The sequence below is a fragment of the Bombina bombina genome, chromosome 3 (assembly GCF_027579735.1).
Source record: "Bombina bombina isolate aBomBom1 chromosome 3, aBomBom1.pri, whole genome shotgun sequence".
NCBI classification, from domain to species: domain Eukaryota; kingdom Metazoa; phylum Chordata; class Amphibia; order Anura; family Bombinatoridae; genus Bombina; species Bombina bombina.
Genome location: NC_069501.1, coordinates 405553722 through 405576251, shown reverse-complemented (window position 1 = coordinate 405576251; position 22530 = coordinate 405553722). Strand labels below are relative to the sequence as shown.

Sequence of the window (22530 nt, the reverse complement as noted above, 5' to 3'; positions counted from 1 at the left end):
ACATTTTTGCCTAAAGGTGTGAATTCTAACAACATTTATAGGAAAATTGTTGTTCCTCTCCTTGTGTCCTAATCCTAAGCATACTCTTGAAAGGTCTTTACATTCTTTGGATGTGGTAAGTGCTTTTAAATATTATGTTGAGGCTACTAAAGATTTCAGAAAGACTTTTTAGTCTATTTTTTTTTTCTGGCTTCAGGAAAGGTCAGAAAGCCTCTGCCATTTCTCTGGCATCTTGGTTGAAACATTGTATTCACAAAGCTTATTTGGAGGCAGGGCTGTCTCCGCCTCAAGAGAAATTACAGCTCATTCTACTAGAATCAGTTGCCCACTTCTTGGCTTTAAAGAATGAAGCTTCAGTTGATCAAATCTGCAAAGCAGCAACTTGGTCTTCTTTGCATACTTTTACTAAATTTTACCATTTTTATGTGTTTGCTTCTCTCGGAAGCAGCCTTTGATAGAGAGGTTCTCCAGGCAGTTGTCTCAGTTTGATTCTAGTGCCTTTGATTTGAGTTTTTTTGTAATTTTTAAGAAAACGTTAATTATTTATTTTGATTTAATTTCTCAGCTGATTTAGCTGTTATTTTATCTCTCCCTATCTAGTGACTCGTAGATTTCCACATCTTAGGTATTATATCCCATACGTCACTAGCTCATGGACTCTTGCCACTTACATGAGAAAAAAAAAACATAATTTATGTAAGAACTTAACTGATAAATTAATTATTTTATAGTGGCAAGAGTCCATGAGATTTTTTGTGGTTATGATTTTTTGCATAAAGCACTTTATTTTTTCCAGCTTCTCTTTTTGTATGCTTTTTACTCCTTCTTTACACCTCACTCTTGGCTACACGTTAAACTAAGGTATGAGTGAGGTGGGAGGTGTATTTATAGGCATTTTGAGGTTTGGGAAACTTTGCCCCCCTCCCTGGTAGGAATGCTATATCCCATAACGTCACTAGCTCATGGACTCTTGCCACTATGAATGAAATAAATATATCAGGTAAGTTCTTACATAAACTACTGTTTTTTTACATATGGAATAAAATAAATGCACCTATACAACACATTTCCCCCAACAAATAACACATAACACCCATACCCACATACACACATCTATAAAGCCTCACATAGAGTCAGACACAATGCACTTATACATATTCCATACTAGACCAAACATTAAGTCTGTGCTCTCTGCAATCTTTCTGAGTTGCCTATGACACCACAACAGACCCCAGATAAGATACATGTCTCCTGAACCTTCTTTTGACCCAGCTATGAGCCTGAGCTGTGACCCAGATAAAATCATGTTCCCCTAACTCCCTTTTAAAAATCCAACATCAAATTTAAAACTAAACTCCTGTCTCCTATAGACACCTTTGCAACTATCTATAAGCCTACATCAGACCCTGAACTGACTTATGTGTTCTGCATTCCATTCCTACATCTTTTAGGTACTGCTTGCTGGTTCATGTGTGATATAAACATGCTGCCACTGATGGGACACCAGCATTGTACACTGTTAAGAAGGACGGTGCTATGAGTACATGTCATGCAAACAATGTTCTGTCAAAATATGGCAATATATTGATTTTGCATTTCCAATTCCAGAAATTCTTTTTTCTTATGTTTTACTATTTATTTATTTATTTTTGTTATCGAATTTTGAAAAAGTACTAGTTTATCAGTGCAATATGTCTCTTCACCCCAATGGAACCAGTCAGGATAATGGTAGGCTGAAGTTTGACATTAGTTTGCCTATGTCATAACCCATCTTCTAAAAAAAGGAAGTTTATAGTGGAGAAGCCAGACCACAATGAGGTCAATGGGATCATGTGAAGAAGATACTGATGTTAGGGAGGAAGTCATCATACGGTAATAAATAGGGGGTTTATTTTAAACATTTGAGGATTTTAGAAAAGGTAATATTTAATAATTTGTTTATGCATTTTTCAAGAGGGAAACAAACAGTTACAAGTCAGGGACAAGATAGAAGAGGAGAGAGGGATTAAGTGGTAATGTAATGTTACATATATATATATATATATATCAAATAAGAAAAAAAGGGAGGGGGAGACAAGGCCGCTGCCTCAAAAGCAACAACTGCTTCTCTAGCTCAGTAGGGAGGAGAAAAGATTAGCAGGAGTTAATCTTGGTGTTTCCATAAATAATAGCACCTTCTAACAGGTTTTTGACATGACAGCTATAAGAAAGATGCTCTATATTACATAGGGACTGATTTTAAAGCACATTAACCCTTATTGTAACCTCCCCCTCCTTCAGTTTAATCTTAACCCAGTCCTCCCCTGCCACAGCTAAGAGTAAAATAATTGATTGCCCAATTCATGCATTTTTGCAATCCCCCCACCATTTGTACCCTAACCACAACAAACCTCCCCCACAACATTGCAGATATAACAAATCTAACAAATTATTCTTGAGAGTTCTGAAATGGTGTTGCCACCTGTCTGGGAATGACCGGGACAGTTAGGGTTTCCCATTTGTGTGTCCGGGTTGAAACTGAGTCAGGTCTGGACTTGCAAATGTTGGTTTTTGGTCGGAATCAGCCACGGCTTAAAAGGTGACGGTGCAATTTATTGTGTGTGTGAGACAATGTGTGTGAGTGTGTGTGTGAGTTAAAAAGAGTGTGTGTAAGAGAGTATGAGTGAGTGAGTGTGTGTTATTGTATGATAGTATTTGAGATTGTTAGAGAGTGTGTGTATGAGATAGAGAGTGTGTTTGAGCGGTTGTAAATATCTATGGTGAGTTTGTGTTTATTTGCTATTATACATAGGGGCCAATTTTTCATTGGTCCTGTCTGACATGATCCGCTCAGCGATTATTGACACTCTGATATGTGGTTATATTTATTATTGTTGGTATCTTCTCTTGTAAAGGTGTATCCAGTCCATGGGTTCATCCATTACTTGTGGGATATTCTCCTTCCCCAACAGGAAGTTGCAAGAGGGACACCCACAGCAGAGCTGTCTATATAGCTCCTCCCCCTAACTGCCGCCCCCAGTCATTCTCTTGCAACTCTCGACAAGAAAGCAAGTATCTAGAGGATATGTGGGTGACAGTGTAGTTTTTTACCTTCAATCAAGAGTTTGTTATTTTTAAACGTTACCAGCGTCTGTACTGTTTTACTCTCAGGCAGAAATTGGAAGAAGTATCTGCCTGGAGGTTGATGATCTTAGCGGTTTGTACACTAAGGTTCCATTTGCTGTTCTCACACATAAACTGAAGAGTATGGAAAGAAAACTTCAGTTGGGGGGACGGTTTGCAGATCACCTGCTTTGAGGTATGTTCAGTATATTTTTTTCTAGAGAGATGATAAAGTCTAGAAAATGCTGAAAGTGCCTGGTATATTTGAGGTAAGCCTGATACAGTGATTTAACAATGACTGGGATCATGCTTACAAGATAAGGGTAATATTCATGTTAATTCTCATATTACTTAGTGTAAAAACATTTGCATAACTTACAGAAAAAACATTTTCTTTCATGTAATTAGCAAGAGGTCCATGAGCTAGTGACGTATGGGATATTACATTTTCCATATCAGGAGGGGCAAAGTTTTCCCAAACCTCAAAATGCCTATAAATACACCCTCACCACACCCCACAAATCAGTTTTACAAACTTTGCCTCCTATGGAGGTGGTGAAGTAAGTTTGTGCTAGATTCTACGTTGATATGCGCTCTGCAGCAGGTTGGAGCCCGGTTTTCCCTCTCAGCGTGCAGTGAATGTCAGAGGGATGTGAGGAGAGTATTGCCTGTTTGAATTCAATGATCTCCTTCTACGGGGTCTATTTCATAGGTTCTCTGTTATCGGTCGTAGAGATTTCATCTCTTACCTCCCTTTTCAGATCGACGATATACTCTTATATATATATACCATTACCTCTGCTGATTTTCGTTTCAGTACTGGTTTGGCTTTCTACAAACATGTAGATGAGTGTCCTGGGGTAAGTAAGTCTTATTTTCTGTGACACTCTAAGCTATGGTTGGGCACTTTTTTAATAAAGTTCTAAATATATGTATTCAAACATTTATTTGCCTTGACTCAGGATGTTCAACATTCCTTATTTTCAGACAGTCAGTTTCATATTTGGGATAATGCATTTGAATCAATCATTTTTTCTTACCTTAAAAATTTGACTTTTTTTCCCTGTGGGCTGTTAGGCTCGCGGGGGCTGAAAATGCTTCATTTTATTGCATCATTCTTGGCGCGGATTTTTTTGGCGCAAAAATCTTTTCTGTTTCCGGCGTCATACGTGTCGCCGGAAGCTTGCGTCATTTTTTGACGTTCTTTTGCGCCAAAAATGTCGGCGTTCCGGATGTGGCGTCATTTTTTGGCGCTAAAAGCATTTAGGCGCCAAATAATGTGGGTGTCTTATTTGGCGCTTAAAAAAGATATGGGCGTCGATTTGTCTCCACATTATTTAAGTCTCATTTTTTCATTGCTTCTGGTTGCTAGAAGCTTGTTCCTTGGCATTTTTTTCCCATTCCTGAAACTGTCATTTAAGGAATTTGATCAATTTTGCTTTATATGTTGTTTTTTTCTCTTACATATTGCAAGATGTCTCACGTTGCATCTGAGTTAGAAGATACTTCAGGAAAATCGCTGTCTGGTGGCTGGAACTACCAAAGCTAAGTGTATCTGCTGTAAACTTTTGGTAGCTGTTCCTCCAGCTGTTGTTTTGTAATAATTGTCATGACAAACTTGTTAATGCAGATAATATTTCCTTTAGTAAAGTACCATAACCTGTTTGCAGTTCCACTCAACATCTAATGTTCAGAGTGTTCCTGATAACATAAGAGATTTTGTTTCTGAATCCATCAAGAAGGCTATGTCTGTTATTCCTCCTTCTAGTAAACATAAAAAATCTTTTAAAACTTCTCTTTATACAGATGAATTTTTAAATGAACATCATCATTCTGATTCTAATGACTCTTCTGGTTCAGTGGATTCTGTCTCAGAGGTTGATGCTGATAAATCTTCATATTTATTTAAAATGGAATTTATTCGTTCTTTACTTAAAGAAGTACTAATTGCTTTAGAAATTGAGGATTCTGGTCCTCTTGATACTAAATCTAAACATTTAGATAAGGTCTTTAAATCTCCTGTGGTTATTCCAGAAGTTTTTCCTGTTCCTGGTGCTATTTCTGAAGTAATTTCCAGAGAGTGGAATAATTTGGGTAATTCATTTACTCCTTCTAAACGTTTTAAGCAATTATATCCTGTGCCATCTGACAGATTAGAATTTTGGGACAAAATCCCTAAAGTTGATGGGGCTATTTCTACCCTTGCTAAACGTACTACTATTCCTACGCTCAGATGGTACTTCGTTTAAGGATCCTTTAGATAGGAAAATTGAATCCTTTCTAAGAAAAGCTTATCTGTGTTCAGGTAATCTTCTTAGACCTGCTATATCATTGGCTGATGTTGCTGCAGCTTCAACTTTTTGGTTGGAAACTTTAGCGCAACAAGTAAACAGATCATGATTCTCATAATATTATTATTCTTCTTCAACATGCTAATAATTTTATTTGTTATGCCATTTTTGATATTATCAGAGTTGATGTCAGGTTTATGTCTCTAGCTATTTTAGCTAGAAGAGCTTTATGGCTTAAAACTTGGAATGCTGATATGTCTTCTAAATCAACTCTACTTTCCCTTTCTTTCCAGGGTAACAAATTATTTGGTTCTCAGTTGGATTCTATTATCTCAACTGTTACTGGTGGGAAAGGAACTTTTTTACCACAGGATAAAAAATCTAAGGGTAAAAACAGGGCTAATAATCGTTTTCGTTCCTTTCGTTTCAACAAAGAACCAAAAGCCTGATCCTTCTTCCTCAGGAGCAGTTTCAGTTTGGAAACCATCTCCAGTCTGGAATAAATCCAAGCCTTCTAGAAAAGCAAAGCCAGCTTCTAAGTCCACATGAAGGTGCGGCCCTCATTCCAGCTCAGCTGGTAGGGGGCAGGTTACGTTTTTTCAAAGAAATTTGGATCAATTCTGTTCACAATCTTGGATTCAGAACATCGTTTCAGAAGGGTACAGAATTGGTTTCAAGATAAGACCTCCTGCAAAGAGTTTTTTTCTTTCCCGTGTCCCAGTAAATCCAGTGAAAGCTCAAGCATTTCTGAAATGTGTTGCAGATCTAGAGTGGGCTGGAGTAATTATGCCAGTTCCAGTTCTGGAACAGGGGCTGGGGTTTTATTCAAATCTCTTCATTGTACCAAAGAAGGAGAATTCCTTCAGACCAGTTCTGGATCTAAAAATATTGAATCGTTATGTAAGGATACCAACATTCAAAATGGTAACTGTAAGGACTATCTTGCCTTTTGTTCAGCAAGGGCATTATATGTCCACAATAGATTTACAGGATGCATATCTGCATATTCCGATTCATCCAGATCACTATCAGTTCCTGAGATTCTCTTTCCTGGACAAGCATTACCAGTTTGTGGCTCTGCCGTTTGGCCTAGCTACAGCTCCAAGAATTTTTACAAAGGTTCTCGGTGCCCTTCTGTCTGTAATCAGAGAACAGGGTATTGTGGTATTTCCTTATTTGGACGATATCTTGGTACTTGCTCAGTCTTTACATTTAGCAGAATCTCATACGAATCGACTTGTGTTGTTTCTTCAAGATCATGGTTGGAGGATCAATTCACTAAAAAGTTCATTGATTCCTCAGACAAGGGTAACCTTTCTGGGTTTCCAGATAGATTCAGTGTCCATGACTCTGTCTTTGACAGACAAGAGACGTCTAAAATTGATTTCAGCTTGTCGAAAACCTTCAGTCACAATCATTCCCTTCGGTAGCCTTATGCATGGAAATTCTAGGTCTTATGACTGCTGCATCGGACGCGATCCCCTTTGCTCGTTTTTCACATGCGACCTCTTCAGCTCTGTATGCTGAATCAATGGTGCAGGGATTACACAAAGATATCTCAATTAATATCTTTAAAACCGATTGTACGACACTCTCTGACGTGGTGGACAGATCACCATTGTTTAATTCAGGGGGCTTCTTTTGTTCTTCCGACCTGGACTGTAATTTCAACAGATGCAAGTCTTACAGGTTGGGGAGCTGTGTGGGGATCTCTGACGGCACAAGGAGTTTGGGAATCTCAGGAGGTGAGATTACCGATCAATATTTTGGAACTCCGTGCAATTTTCAGAGCTCTTCAGTCTTGGCCTCTTCTGAAGAGAGAATCGTTCATTTGTTTTCAGACAGACAATGTCACAACTGTGGCATACATCAATCATCAAGGAGGGACTCACAGTCCTCTGGCTATGAAAGAAGTATCTCGAATTCTGGTTTGGGCGGAATCCAGCTCCTGTCTAATCTCTGCGGTTCATATCCTAGGTATAGACAATTGGGAAGCGGATTATCTCAGTCACCAAACGTTGCATCCGGGCGAATGGTCTCTTCACCCAGAGGTATTTCTTCAGATTGTTCAAATGTGGGAACTTCCAGAAATAGATCTGATGGCGTCTCATCTAAACAAGAAACTTCCCAGGTATCTGTCCAGATCCCGGGATCCTCAGGCGGAGGCAGTGGATGCATTATCACTTCCTTGGAAGTATCATCCTGCCTATATCTTTCCGCCTCTAGTTCTTCTTCCAAGAGTAATCTCCAAGATTCTGAAGGAATGCTCGTTTGTTCTGCTGGTAGCTCCGGCATGGCCTCACAGGTTTTGGTATGCGGATCTTGTCCGGATGGCCTCTTGCCAACCGTGGACTCTTCCGTTAAGACCAGACCTTCTGTCGCAAGGTCCTTTTTTCCATCAGGATCTCAAATCCTTAAATTTAAAGGTATGGAGATTGAACGCTTGATTCTTGGTCAAAGAGGTTTCTCTGACTCTGTGATTAATACTATGTTACAGGCTCGTAAATCTGTATCTAGAGAGATATATTATAGAGTCTGGAAGACTTATATTTCTTGGTGTCTTTCTCATCATTTTTCTTGGCATTCTTTTAGAATACCGAGAATTTTACAGTTTCTTCAGGATGGTTTAGATAAGGGTTTGTCCGCAAGTTCCTTGAAAGGACAAATCTCTGCTCTTTCTGTTCTTTTTCACAGAAAGATTGCTAATCTTCCTGATATTCATTGTTTTGTTCAAGCTTTGGTTCGTATAAAACCTGTCATTAAGTCAATTTCTCCTCCTTGGAGTTTGAATTTGGTTCTGGGGGCTCTTCAAGCTCCTCCTTTTGAACCCATGCATTCATTGGACATTAAATTACTTTCTTGGAAAGTTTTGTTCCTTTTGGAGATCTCTTCTGCCAGAAGAGTCTCGGAATTATCTGCTCTTTCTTGTGGGTCTCCTTTTCTGATTTTTCATCAGGATAAGGCGGTGTTGCGAACTTCTTTTCAATTTTTACCTAAGGTTGTGAATTCCAACAACATTAGTAGAGAAATTGTGGTTCCTTCATTATGTCCTAATCCTAAGAATTCTAAGGAGAAATCGTTGCATTCTTTGGATGTTGTTAGAGCTTTAAAATATTATGTTGAAGCTACTAAATCTTTCCGAAAGACTTCTAGTCTATTTGTTATCTTTTCCGGTTCTAGAAAAGGCCAGAAAGCTTCTGCCATTTCTTTGGCATCTTGGTTGAAATCTTTAATTCATCATGCCTATGTTGAGTCGGGTAAAACTCCGCCTCAAAGGATTACAGCTCATTCTACTAGGTCAGTTTCTACTTCCTGGGCGTTTAGGAATGAAAATTCGGTTGATCAGATTTGCAAAGCAGCAACTTGGTCCTCTTTGCATACTTTTACTAAATTCTACCATTTTGATGTGTTTTCTTCTTCTGAAGCAGTTTTTGGTAGAAAAGTACTCCAGGCAGCGGTTTCAGTTTGAATCTTCTGCTTATGTTTTCATTAAACTTTATTTTGGGTGTGGATTATTTTCAGCAGGAATTGGCTGTCTTTATTTTATCCCTCCCTCTCTAGTGACTCTTGCGTGTAAAGATCCACATCTTGGGTAGTCATTATCCCATACGTCACTAGCTCATGGACTCTTGCTAATTACATGAAAGAAAACATAATTTATGTAAGAACTTACCTGATAAATTCATTTCTTTCATATTAGCAAGAGTCCATGAGGCCCACCCTTTTTGTGGTGGTTATGATTTTTTTGTATAAAGCACAATTATTCCAATTCCTTATTTTATATGCTTTCGCACTTTTTTCTTATCACCCCACTTCTTGGCTATTCGTTAAACTGATTTGTGGGTGTGGTGAGGAGTGTATTTATAGGCATTTTGAGGTTTGGGAAACTTTGCCCCTCCTGGTAGGAATGTATATCCCATACGTCACTAGCTCATGGACTCTTGCTAATATGAAAGAAATGAATTTATCAGGTAAGTTCTTACATAAATTATGTTTTTTCTCTGAGGGTGATAAATCTTTATTTGGGGGCCTAGTTTTCCACATGGCTTGTTAGATTACTCCTAGGAGTACTTTTTTAAGGCCCTCTGACATTGAGTGCATGGTGGGAGGGGCCTATTTTCGCGCACTTTATGCGCAGTGGATATTCAGACTGAGACATCCAGCTTCCCTAAAGGAGTCCTCTGGCATCTAGGACCACTATAGAGGGTTTTTTTTCCTGCAAAAATCGTGTTTAAGGGCAGGTAGGAGCCACAGCAGAGCTGTGGCAGTGTGTTTGACTGTTTTTTAACGGTTTTTACCGTTTTTCTAATCCGGTTTGGGGCCTAAGGGGTTAATCATCCATTTGCAAGTGGATGCAATGCTGCTTTAGTCTCTTATACACACTGTAAAAATTTTGTAGCGTTTACTACTTTTTAACACTGCTTTGCAGTTTATGTGGTAGTTTTTTTCTCTTAAAGGCACAGTACCGTTTTTGTTTAATTGCTTTTTCACATTTATTAAAGTGTATTCCAAGCTTGCTGGTCTCATTACTAGTCTGTTAAACATGTCTGACATAGAGGAAACTCCTTGTTCATTATGTTTAGAAGCCATGGTGGAACCCCCTCTTAGAATGTGTACCAAATGCACTGACCTTTCTATAAGTTATAAAGATCATATTATGGCTTTTAAAGATTTATCACCAGAGGTTTCTCAGACTGACAAAAGGGAGGTTAAACCACCTAGCTCTCCCAATGTGTCAGAACCTATATCTCCAGCGCAAGTGATGCCTAGTACATCTGGCGCGTCCAATGCGTTTACCTTACAAGACATGGCGGCAGTTATGAATCATACCCTCCCAGAGGTATTGTCCAAACTGCCAGGGTTACAAGGAAAGCGAGACAGCTCTGGGGCTAGAACAAATACAGAGCTTTCTGACGCTTTAGTAGCTATGTCTGATATACCCTCACAATGTACAGAAGCCGAAGCAGGAGAGCTTCTAACTGTGGGTGACATTTCTGATTCAGGGAAGGCTTTACTTCAGTCTGACTCTGAAATGACAGCATTTAAATTTAAGCTTGAACACCTCCGCTTATTGCTCAGGGAGGTTTTAGCGACTCTGGATGACTGTGACACCATTGTAGTCCCAGAGAAACTGTGTAAAATGGACAAATAGTTTGCAGTGCCTGTTTACACTGATGTTTTTCCAATCCCTAATAGGTTTTCAGAAATTATTACGAAGGAATGGGATAGACCAGGTGTACCGTTCTCTCCCCCTCCTGCTTTTAAAAAGATGTTTCCCATAGATGCCGCTACACGGGACTTGTGGCAGACGGTCCCTAAGGTGGAGGGAGCAGTCTCTACTCTAGCTAAGCGTACAACTATCCCCGTCGAGGACAGTTGTGCTTTCCTAGATCCAATGGATAAAAAATTAGAGGGTTTCCTTAAGAAAATCTTTATACAACAAGGTTTTATTCTCCAGCCTCTTGCATGCATTGCCCCAGTCACTGCTGCAGCGGCTTTCTGGTTCGAGTCTCTTGAGGAGGCTCTACAGGTGGAGACCCCGTTGGATGATATCCTAGACAGGCTTAAAGCTCTTAAGTTAGCCAATTCATTTATTTCTGATGCCGTTTTTCATTTAACAAAGCTAACGGCTAAGAATTCAGGTTTTGCCATTCAGGCGCATAGGGCGCTATGGCTTAAATCCTGGTCAGCTGACATTACTTCAAAGTCTAAGCTTCTCAACATCCCCTTCAAAGGGCAGACCCTATTCGGGCCTGGACTGAAGGAGATCATTTCTGATATTACTGGAGGAAAAGGCCACGCCCTTCCCCAGGATAGGTCCAACAAATTAAGGACCAAACAGACTAATTTTCGTTCCTTTTGAAAATTCAAGAGTGGCGCAGCTTCAACTTCCTCTACTGCAAAAACAAGAGGGACATTTTGCCCAGTCCAAGCCAGTCTGGAGACCTAACCAGGCTTGGAACAAGGGAAAGCAGGCCAAAAAACCTGCTGCTGCCTCCAAGACAGCATGAAGGAGTAGCCCCCGATCCGGGACCGGATCTAGTTGGGGGCAGACTTTCTCTCCTCGCCCAGGCTTGGGCAAGAGACGTCCAGGATCCCTGGGCTCTGGAGATTGTTTCCCAGGGATATCTTCTGGATTGCAAAGCCTCATCTCCAAAGAGAGATTTCATCTCTCACAATTATCTGCAAACCAGATAAAGAGAGAGGCATTCTTACGTTGCGTTCAAGACCTTCTGGTTATGGGAGTGATCCACCCAGTTCCAAGGGAGGAACAGGGGCAGGGATTCTATTCAAATCTGTTTATAGTTCCCAAAAAAGAGGGAACTTTCAGACCAATCTTGGATCTCATGATCCTAAACAAATTTCTCAGGGTCCCATCCTTCAAGATGTAGACTATTCGAACCATCCTACCTATGATCCAGGAGGGTCAATATATGACTACCGTTTACTTAAAGGATGCTTATCTCCACATTCCGATACACAGAGATCATCATCGGTTTCTCAGGTTTGCCTTCCTAGACAGGCATTACCAGTTTGTGGCTCTTCCCTTCAGGTTAGCCACGGCACCAAGGATCTTTACGAAGGTTCTAGGGTCCCTACTGGCGGTTCTAAGGCCACGAGGCATAGCGGTGGCTCCTTACCTAGACGACATTCTGATACAGGTGTCGACTTTTCAAATCGCCAAGTCCCATACGGACATTGTTCTGGCATTCCTGAGGTCTCACGGGTGGAAGGTGAACAAAAAAGAGTTCTCTCTCCCCTCTCACAAGAGTTTCCTTCCTAGGAACTCTGATAGATTCAGTAGAAATGAAGATTTTTCTGACAGAGGTCAGGTTGTCAAAGCTTCTAACTTCCTGCCGTGCTCTTTATTCCACTTCTCAGCCGTCAGTGGCTCAGTGTATGGAAGTAATCGGCTTAATGGTAGCGGCAATGGACATAGTTCCGTTTGCCCGCCTACATCTCAGACCACTGCAACTTTGCATGCTCAATCAGTGGAATAGGGATTACACAGATTTGTCCCCTCTGCTAAATCTGGATCAAGAGACCAGGGATTCTCTTCTCTGGTGGCTATCTCGGGTCCATCTGTCCAGGGGAATGAGTTTCCGCAGGCCAGAATGGACTATAGTGACAACAGATGCCAGCCTTCTGGGCTGGGGCGCAGTCTGGAACTCCCTGAAGGCTCAGGGTTCGTGGACTCAGGAGGAAGCCCTCCTTCCGATAAACATTCTGGAACTAAGAGCGATATTCAATGCTCTTCAGGCTTGGCCTCAGCTAGCTGCGGTCAGGTTCATCAGATTTCAGTCGGACAACATCACGACTGTAGCCTATATCAACCATCAGGGGGGAACAAGGAGCCCCCTGGCAATGTTGGAGGTTTCAAAGATAATTCTATGGGCAGAGGTTCACTCTTGCCATCTCTCAGCTATCCATATCCCAGGAGTAGAGAACTGGGAGGCGGATTTCCTAAGTCGGCAGACCTTTCATCCGGGGGAGTGGGAGCTCCATCCGGAGGTATTTGCCCAGTTGATTCAACTTTGGGGCAAACCAGAACTGGATCTCATGGCGTCTCGTCAGAACGCCAAGCTTCCTCGTTATGGGTCCAGGTCCAGGGATCCCAAGGCAGCGCTGATAGATGCTCTAGCAGCGCCCTGGTCCTTCAGCCTGGCTTTTGTGTTTCCACCGTTTCCTCTGCTCCCTCGTCTGATTGCCAAGATCAAGCAGGAGAGAGCTTTGGTGATTTTGATAGCTCCTGCGTGGCCACGCAGGACTTGGTTTGCAGATCTGGTGGACATGTCATCCTTTCCACCATGGACTCTGCCGCTAAGGCAGCACCTTCTACTTCAAGGTCCTTTCAAACATCCAAATCTAATTTCTTTGCGTCTGACTGCTTGAAGATTGAACGCTTGATTCTATCAAAGCGTGGTTTTTCCGAGTCGGTCATTGATACCTTAATTCAGGCTCGAAAGCCTGTCACCAGGAAAATAAGATATGGTGTAAATATCTTCATTGGTGTAAATCCAAGGGTTACTCATGGAGTAAAGTCAGGATTCCCAGGATATTATCCTTTCTCCAAGAAGGATTGGAGAAGGGATTGTCAGCTAGTTCCTTAAAGGGACAGATTTCTGCTCTGTCTATTCTTTTGCACAAATGACTGGATGAGGTTCCAGACGTTCAGGCGTTTTGTCAGGCTTTAGTTAGAATCAAGCCTGTGTTTAAACCTGTTGCTCCGCCATGGAGTTTAAATTTAGTTCTTAAAGTTCTTCAAGGGGTTCCGTTTGAACCTTTGCATTCCATAGATATTAAACTTTTATCTTGGAAAGTTCTGTTTTAGTAGCTATCTCCTCGGCTCGAAGAGTTTCGGAGTTATCTGCTTTACAGTGTGATTCCCCTTATCTGATTTTCCATGCAGATAAGGTAGTTTTGCGTACCAAACCTGGGTTTCTTCCTAAGGTAGTATCTAATAAGAATATCAATCAGGAGATTGTTGTTCCTTCATTATGTCCTAATCCTTCCTCAAAGAAGGAACGTCCTTTTACACAATCTTGATGTGGTTCGTGCTTTAAAGTTTTATTTACAAGCTACGAAGGATTTTAGTCAAACATCTGCTTTGTTTGTTGTCTACTCTGGACAGAGGAGAGGCCAAAAGGCTTTGGCAACTTCTCTTTCTTTTTGGCTGAGAAGCATAATCCGCTTAGCTTATGAGACTGCTGGCCAGCAGCCTCCTGAAAGAATTACAGCTCATTCCACTAGAGCGGTGGCTTTCACATGGGCTTTTAAAAATGAGGCCTCTGTTGAACAGATTTGTAAGGCGGCGACTTGGTCTTCGCTTCATAATTTTTCTAAATTCTACAAATTCAATACTTTTGCTTCTTCGGAGGCTATTTTTGGGAGAAAGGTCTTACAGGCAGTGGTGCCTTCCGTTTAAGTTCCTGCCTTGTCCCTCCCTTCATCCGTGTCCTAAAGCTTTGGTATTGGTATCCCACAAGTAATGGATGAACCCGTGGACTGGATACACCTTTACAAGAGAAAACAAAATTTATGCTTACCTGATAAATTTATTTCTCTTGTGGTGTATCCAGTCCACGGCCCGCCCTGTCATTTTAAGGCAGGTGTTTTTTATTTTTAAACTACAGTCACCACTGCACCCTATAGTTTCTCCTTTTTTCTTGCTTGTCTTCGGTCGAATGACTGGGGGTGGCAGTTAGGGGAGGAGCTATATAGACAGCTCTGCTGTGGGTGTCCTCTTGCAACTTCCTGTTGGGAAGGAGAATATCCCACAAGTAATGGATGAACCCGTGGACTGGATGCAACACAAGAGAAATACATTTATCAGCTAAGCATAAATTTTGTTTTCTTTTACAAAGATATGACGAGTCCACGGATTTCATCCTTACTTGTGGGATATTAACCTCCTGCTAACAGGAAGTGGCAAAGAGCACCACAGCAGAGCTGTATATATAGCCCCTCCCCTTCCCCTCCACCCCCCAGTCATTCTCTTTGCCTGTGTTATACTAGGAAGACATGGTAAAGTGAGGTGTTAGTTTTAGTTTCTTCAATCAAGAAGTTTTTTATTTTAAATGGTACCGGTGCCATACTATTTTCCTCAGGGGGATATGGAAGAAGATTTCTGCCCTGATTTGATGATCTTAGCATTTGTAACTAAGATCCACGCTGGTTCCCACAAGACTTCTGAAGGTAACCATGAGACATCTTCAGTGTGGAGACCGGTTTCATGCTACAAGCAGCATTAAGGTATGTGCAGCTTTTTTTCTGAGGAGACTTGGTGTATCAGAACTGGCTGGCATTATTTCCATGTATGGGAATGGGGTAAGCAGTAAAACTATTTTAATAATAGGGGTGTTACTGGAGTACCTATTTTATATTTATCATTAGTTGATATTTGGGCATTATGTTAGATGAGACACAATATAAAAACAATGTTTTATGTTTTTTATTTTTGGCACTTAAAAAACTTATTGGTTTTATGTTTGAGGGTTATATTGTGTGTGTATTTTTACTTTAGTGCAAAACTGCATTTCCATGCGGTATTGTTTGGGCCTACTCCAACTTTTGACCTTAAGGGGCAGAGCCTATTTTGGCGCAATTTCTTCAGGCTTAGCAGCAGCAAACAGTGACTTGGTGGCTCCTGGACTGTGTAGCTGGTCTGAAGGGTTGGAAACTTGATTCGAGTACCCTGGGGGCAGGTAGGCGCCACAGCAGAGCTGTGGCGAGGTGCAGAGTGTATTTTTATCTATCTTTTGACTACATGTTGATATAAGTACTTCTAAAGCCTTATTTCTGCCCTTGCTTCTGGGTGCAGTAATTTTTCGATTAATCAATGATATTAAGTTAAATTTGGGAATAATTTAACGTTTTTGTGCATTTTTGAAAAATTGTTCACTTTTTCTTTTCTTAAAGGCACAGTACACGTTTTTTCTAAGGTTTATTTTATGCTATAAATAAGTGTTTACACGACTTTTGTGGTATTACTAGTCTGTTCAACATGTCTGACATTGAGGTTTCTCATTGTTCTATGTGTTTAGAAGCTATTGTGCAACCCCCTCTAACATTGTGTAACTTTTGTACTGAAAGGGCTTTACAATGTAAAAAGCATATTTTAAATAAAGTAAGTGTGCCTAGGGATGATTCTCAGTCTGAAGAGAATCAGGATATGCCGTCCAATTCTCCCCAAGTGTCACAACCTTTTATGCCCACACAAGCGACACTTAGTACATCAAGTGCGTCTAATTCCTTTACTCTGCAGGAGATGGCTGCAGTTATGTCAACTACCCTTACAGAGGTATTGTCTAAATTACCAGTGTTGCAGGGTAAACGCAGGTAGGTCAAGTATTAATGTAAATACTGAATCCTCTGATGCTTTATTAGCTATTTCCGATGTTCCCTCACAGTGCTCTGAGTTGGGGAATAGGGAATTACTGTCTGAGGGTGAAATTTCTGATTCAGGGAATGCTTTGCCTCAGATAGATTCGGATGCTATGTCATTTAAATTTAAGCTTGATCACCTCTGCCTGTTGCTTAGGGAGGTTTTAGCGACTCTGGATGATTGTGATCCTATTGTGATTCCTCCAGAGAAATTGTGTAAAATGTATAAATGTTTTTCCGGTTCCTAAGAGAATTTCGGAAATTATTAGTAAGGAATGGGATAGACCAGGTATACCGTTTTTTCCCTCTCCTAATTTTTAGAAAATGTTTCCTATATCGGATACCATTCGGGACTCATGGCAAACGGTCCCTAAGGTAGAGGGAGCTATATCTTCCCTAGCTAAGCGTACTACTATACCCATTGAGGATAGTTGTGCTTTCAAGGATCCTATGGATAAGAAATTAGAGGGTCTACTAAAGAAATTTTTTTGTTAATCAGGGATTTCTTTTACAACCTATGGCTTGCATTGTTCCAGTAACTACTGCAGCAGCTTTTTGGTTTGAGGCTCTAGAAGAGTCTCTTAAGGTTGAGACTCCATTAGATGACATTCTAGATATAATTAAGGCTCTTAAGCTAGCTAATTCTTTTATTACTGATGCCGCTTTTCAAATTGCTAAATTAGCGGCAAAAAATGTAGGATTTGCTATTTTAGCACGTAGAGCATTGTGGCTCAAATCTTGGTCTGCTGATGTGTCATCAAAACATAAGCTTTTAGCTATTCCCTTTAAAGGTAAGACCCTTTTTGGGCCAGAATTGAAGGAGATCATTTCTGATATTACAGGAGGTAAGGGCCATGCCCTACCTCAGGATAGGTCGGTTAAAATGAGGGGTAAACAGAATAAATTTTGTTCCTTTCGGAACTTTAAAGGAGGACCCCCCGCTTCTTCTTCTTCTTCTTCTTCCACAAAGCAGCATAAAGGGGTGGCCCCCGATCCGGGACCGGATTCTAGTAGGGGGCAGACTTTCTTTCTTTGCTCAGGCTTGGGCAAGTGATGTTCAGGATTCCTGGGCACTAGAAATAGTGACCCACGGTTATCAATGGGAATTCAAGGATTTTCTCCCAAGAGGGAGATTTCATCTTTCAAAATTATCTGCAAACCAGATAAAGAGAGAGGCATTCTTACTCTGTGTAAAATACCTTTTAACTATGGGAGTAATCTGTCCTGTTCCAAAATTGGAATAGGGACAGGGGTTTTACTCAAACCTATTTGTGGTCCCCAAAAAAGAGGGAACGTTCAGACCCATTTTTTGACCTCAAGTGTCTAAACAAATTTCGAAGAGTTCCATCATTCAAGATGGAGACAATTCGATCGATTTTGCCAATGATCCAGGAGGGTCAATATATGACTACCGTGGATTTGAATTATGCTTACCTTAATATTCCAATCCACAATGATCATCATTGGGTTTCTAAGGTTTGCCTTCTTGGACAAACATTATCAGTTCGTGGCTCTTCCTTTCGGGTTGGCCACAGCCCCCAGAATCTTCACAAAGGTTCTAGGGTCTCTTTTGGCGGTTCTCAGACCGCAAGGGAATAGCGGTGGCACCTTATCTGGATGATATTCTGATTCAGGCGTTAACATATCATCTGACAATATCTCACACGGACAAAGTGTTGTCTTTTCTGAGAACTCACGGCTGTAAGGTGAACATAGAGAAGATTTCACTTGTTCCACAGACAAGGGTTCCTTTTCTGGGAACTCTGATAGACTCGGTAGCCATGAAAGTATTTCTGATGGAGGTCAGAAAATCAAAGATTTTGAATACTTGCCGAGCACTTCTGTCCATTCCTCGGCCATCAGTGGCTCAGTGTATGGAGGTAATCGGATTAATGGTAGCGGCAATGGACATCGTTCCATTTGCTCGCTTTCATCTCAGACCACTGCAACTGTGCATGTTCGGTCAGTGGAATGGGGATTATGTGGATTTATCTCCAAAGATAATTCTGGATCAGGAGACCAGAAACTCTCTTCTTTGGTGGTTGTCACCAGATCATCTGTCCTAGGGGACTTGTTTCCACAGACCCTCGTGGGTGATAGTGACAACAGATGCCAGCCTTCTGGGCTGGGGTGCAGTGTGGAACTCCCTGAAGGCTCAGGGTGTTTGGACTCAGGTGGAGTCTCTACTTCAATCAATATTCTGGAACTGAGAGCAATATTCAATGAGCTTCAGGCGTGGCCTCAGTTGGCTTCGGACAAATTCATCAGATTCCAGTCGGACAACATAATGACTGTGGCATATGTCAATCATCAGGGGGGAACAAGGAGTTCCTTAGTGATGATAGAAGTATCCAAGATAATCAGTTGGGCAGAGGCCCAGTCTTGTCATCTGTCAGCAATCTACATCCCAGGGGTAGAGAACTGGGAAGCAGATTTTCTAAGCCGACAGACTTTTCATCTGGGGGAGTGGGAACTTCACCTGGAGGTATTTGCCTCATTGATTCTCAGATGGGGCAGACTGGAATTGGTTTTGATGGCATCTCGTCAGAATGCCAAGCTTCCAAGATACGGATCCCGGTCAAGGGATCCTCAGGCCGAACTGATAGATGCCTTGGCAGTACCTTGGTTGTTCAGCCTAGCTTATGTGTTTCCGCCGTTTCCTCTCCTCCCACGCGTGATTGAATCAGACAGGAGAGAGCTTCAGTGATCCTGATAGAGCCTGCGTGGCCACGCAGGACTTGGTATGCAGATCTAGTGGACATGTCCTCTTTGCCACCGTGGAAACTTCCATTGAGACAGGACCTTTTCATTCAAGGTCCTTTCCAACATCCAAATCTAATTTCTCTGCAACTGACTGCATGGAGATTGAATGCTTGATTTTATCGAAGCGAGGATTCTCTGGTTCAGTTATCAATACTTTGATACAGGCTAGAAAGCCTGTCACTAGAAAAATCTATCATAAGATATGGTGTAAATATCTTTTTGGTGTGAATCCAAGGGTTACTCATGGAGTAAAGTTAGGATTTCTAAGATTTTGTCTTTTCTCCAAGAAGGATTGGAGAAAGGGTTATCAGCAAGTTCCTTATAGGGTCAAATTTCAGCTTTGTCAATTCTGTTTCACAAACGTTTGGCAAATGTATCAGATGTTCAGTCTTTTTGTCAGGCTCTATCTAGAATTAAGCCTGTATTTAGACCTATTACTCCTCCCTGGAGTTTGAATTTAGTTCTTCGAGTTCTGCAAGGGGTTCTGTTTGAACCTATGCATTCCATAGATATTAAACTATTATCTTGGAAAGTTCTGTTTTTGGTTGCTATTTCTTCTGCTCGAAGAGTTTCTGAGCTTTCAGCATTACAGTGTGATTCACCTTATCTCATATTTCATTCTGATAAGGTGGTTTTTACATACCAAACCTGGGTTCCTTCCTAAGGTTGTTTCGAATAAGAATATTAATCAGGAAATTGTTTTTTCTTCCTTGTGTCCTAATCCTTCTTCTAAGAAGGAGCGTCTGTTACATAACTTGGACGTGGTCCGTGCCTTAAAGTTTTACTTTCAGGCAACTAAGGATTTCCGTCAATCATCTTCATTATTCATTGTTTATTCTGGAAAGCATAGGGGTCAGAAAGCTACGGCTACCTCTCTTTCTTTTTGGCTGAGAAGTATCATCCGCCTGGCATATGAGACTGCTGGACAGCAGCCTCCTGAAAGAATTACGGCTCATTCTTCTAGGGCTGTGGCTTCCACATGGGCTTTTAAAGACGATGCATCTGTGGAACAGATTTGTAAGGCTGCGACTTGGTCGTCCCTTCACACTTTTTCCAAATTTTACAAATTTGATACTTTTGCTTCTTCTGAGGCTATCTTTGGGAGAAAGGTTCTTCAAGCAGTGGTGCCTTCCGTTTTGGTTCCTGTCTTGTCCCTCCCTTTCATACGTGTCCTATTGCTTTGGTATTGGTCTCCCACAAGTAAGGATGAAATCCGTGGACTCGTCATATCTTTGTAAAAGAAAAATAAATTTATGCTTACCTGATAAATTACTTTCTTTTACGATATGACGAGTCCACGGCCCACCCTGTTCTTTTTAAGACAGTTTTTCTTTATATTTTTTGTAAACTTCAGTCACCTATGCACCTTTTTAGCCTTTCCTTTTTCTCTTCCTATACCTTCGGCCGAATGACTGAGGGTGGAGGGGAAGGGGAGGGGCTATATATACAGCTCTGCTGTGGTGCTCTTTGCCACTTCCTGTTAGCAGGAGGTTAATATCCCACAAGTAAGGATGAAATCCGTGGACTCGTCATATCGTAAAAGAAAGTAATTTATCAGGTAAGCATAAATTTAGTTTTTATAGCTTGTGGTTCGGTTTGCACTATTTCTTTAAAGACACCGTAGCTGCTATGTTTCCAAACATTTGTGACATATTTTCCCCCTGTTTTTAGGTACCAGATGATATCAAAACATAATTATAGAGATTGTAAAGCAGATGGAACTTGGAGTCATGGTGTTCCAGAATGTGAAGGTAACAGAGTGAATTATTATAAATTATCATTACATTTATTCTACTGAGAGACTTTTCTAAAGTATAAGTCTATATTTGCATATGGCAATTATATTTATACTCAGACTGACTAGGACTGTGTTTTGAAAGGCTGAATTTTAAGGCAGTAGATTTTAATGCCCATAGCAACATTATTCCATATTGCCACTCCTTATAGCGCTGCGGAATCTGTTGGCGCTCTACAAATAACCGATAATAATAATAATAATTGCCAACCCAATTTTTATGTATTTATTTAGGGCCAGATTTCAAGTGGAGCTCTAAACATTGCTTTCATGAAAGTGATATTTGCACTCCACTGTGTAATACTAGCACTTCCATAGGCTCCTATGGCATGAGAACCTCGCGCAGCGAATGGGGTAAGTAGAGCAGCGATGGCAGCAAAGTGTAAATATATATGTATATAAGCATATACATATATATTTACTGGGAACACACAGTTCCCATAGACTGCAATGTAAAGGCACTTTTCAGTGCAATTTGTTTTCTAACACCGCTCACCTGCCAACTGTAGCCCCCAAAAACTGCCTGGTACAGTTTTCTTTTTTAAAGGAAATGCTGCATTTAAAAAACAAAAAAGAAAAACTCAGGCCCTTCTGAAGAAGCGTTAGTGAAACCTGCGTCAGTGGAGCCTTTATTGGAATTTATCTCCATATTTTATAATTGCTTGTCTAACAGCCTAGATCCTCATATATAGCAGTGGTTGGATGTTTACAGATAGATGAAAATAAATTCAGCTCCCAGATTGAAAGATTTCAGGCATTAGGATAAACTCATTTGATTCACCTCTATGACTAATTCAACTCACAGAATCTCAGTATATAGCACTAATCAACTCTGCACCAGATTATTCTAACTAGGCTGAGACAATGGGGCTGATTTACCAAATGGCAGGCGGACATGATTCGCTGTAGCTGGATCTGGTTGCTATAACGGAGCCATGGAGCCACTTATAAAAACAATATACAGTAATTGCAAATTTCTCATAGAGACCCCATTTTAGCAAGCTGATTAACCCCTTAACGACCGACGACGTACAAGGTACGTCCTACAAAAAACGGTCTGAGCGCTAGAAGTGATTAAAATCGCTTCCAGCCGCTCTAACAGTATTGCAGCCGATCTAACAGTACTGCAATACTGTTCCCGACTGCCGGGCCCTGGTTTGATCACTCCCCATGAATGATCACTTCTGGTTTCGCTTAACGTGGAGCCCGACAGTCTAGCAGAGCATCAGAAGCAAACGGACACGCTTCCGATGCTCTACTTGTGTGCTGAGTGCCTCTTGGGTTGAGGCACTCAGCAATGTATTAAAATAATATAAAAATTAAATTTATATACTGTATATATTTTTAATATTATAAGCCCCATATAGCCCCCCTCCCCCACCCCCATGAGGCTCCAAAGATGGCAATGCCCAGTGCAGCATGGGGCTTCTGGGGGTGTCCCTAGCCTGCCTCATCATAGGGGCAGGCTAGGGTCATCCAATCTGATGAAACAGATTGAAACAGACTTTTTACAGTTTCAGCTCCAGATCATTTCAGGGATTTTGTACCAAGATGCACCTACTCCCAGGGTGGTGATGGGAGAGAGCAGAGTTGGGGCTACCCATTTTAGTTTTAAAATCCCCCCTACTGCCGCAAAGCAGAAATCTAAAAAAAAATGCATACCTCTGTACAAAGAGGGGGCTGAGAAAGGACACC

The 22530-nt window shown here is 41.1% G+C and overlaps 1 protein-coding gene across 3 annotated transcripts in view; it reads left to right on the top strand.

Annotated features, from left to right (window-relative positions):
- Window positions 1-22530, top strand: part of LOC128653352 (sushi, von Willebrand factor type A, EGF and pentraxin domain-containing protein 1) — a 260201-nt gene that overhangs the window by 27399 nt on the left and 210272 nt on the right. For all 3 annotated transcript variants that reach the window (XM_053706580.1, XM_053706581.1, XM_053706579.1), the window contains exon 3: window positions 20712-20791. In XM_053706580.1, coding sequence (XP_053562555.1) covers window positions 20712-20791 — 80 coding nt within the window. The remainder of the gene's footprint in view (window positions 1-20711; window positions 20792-22530) is intronic.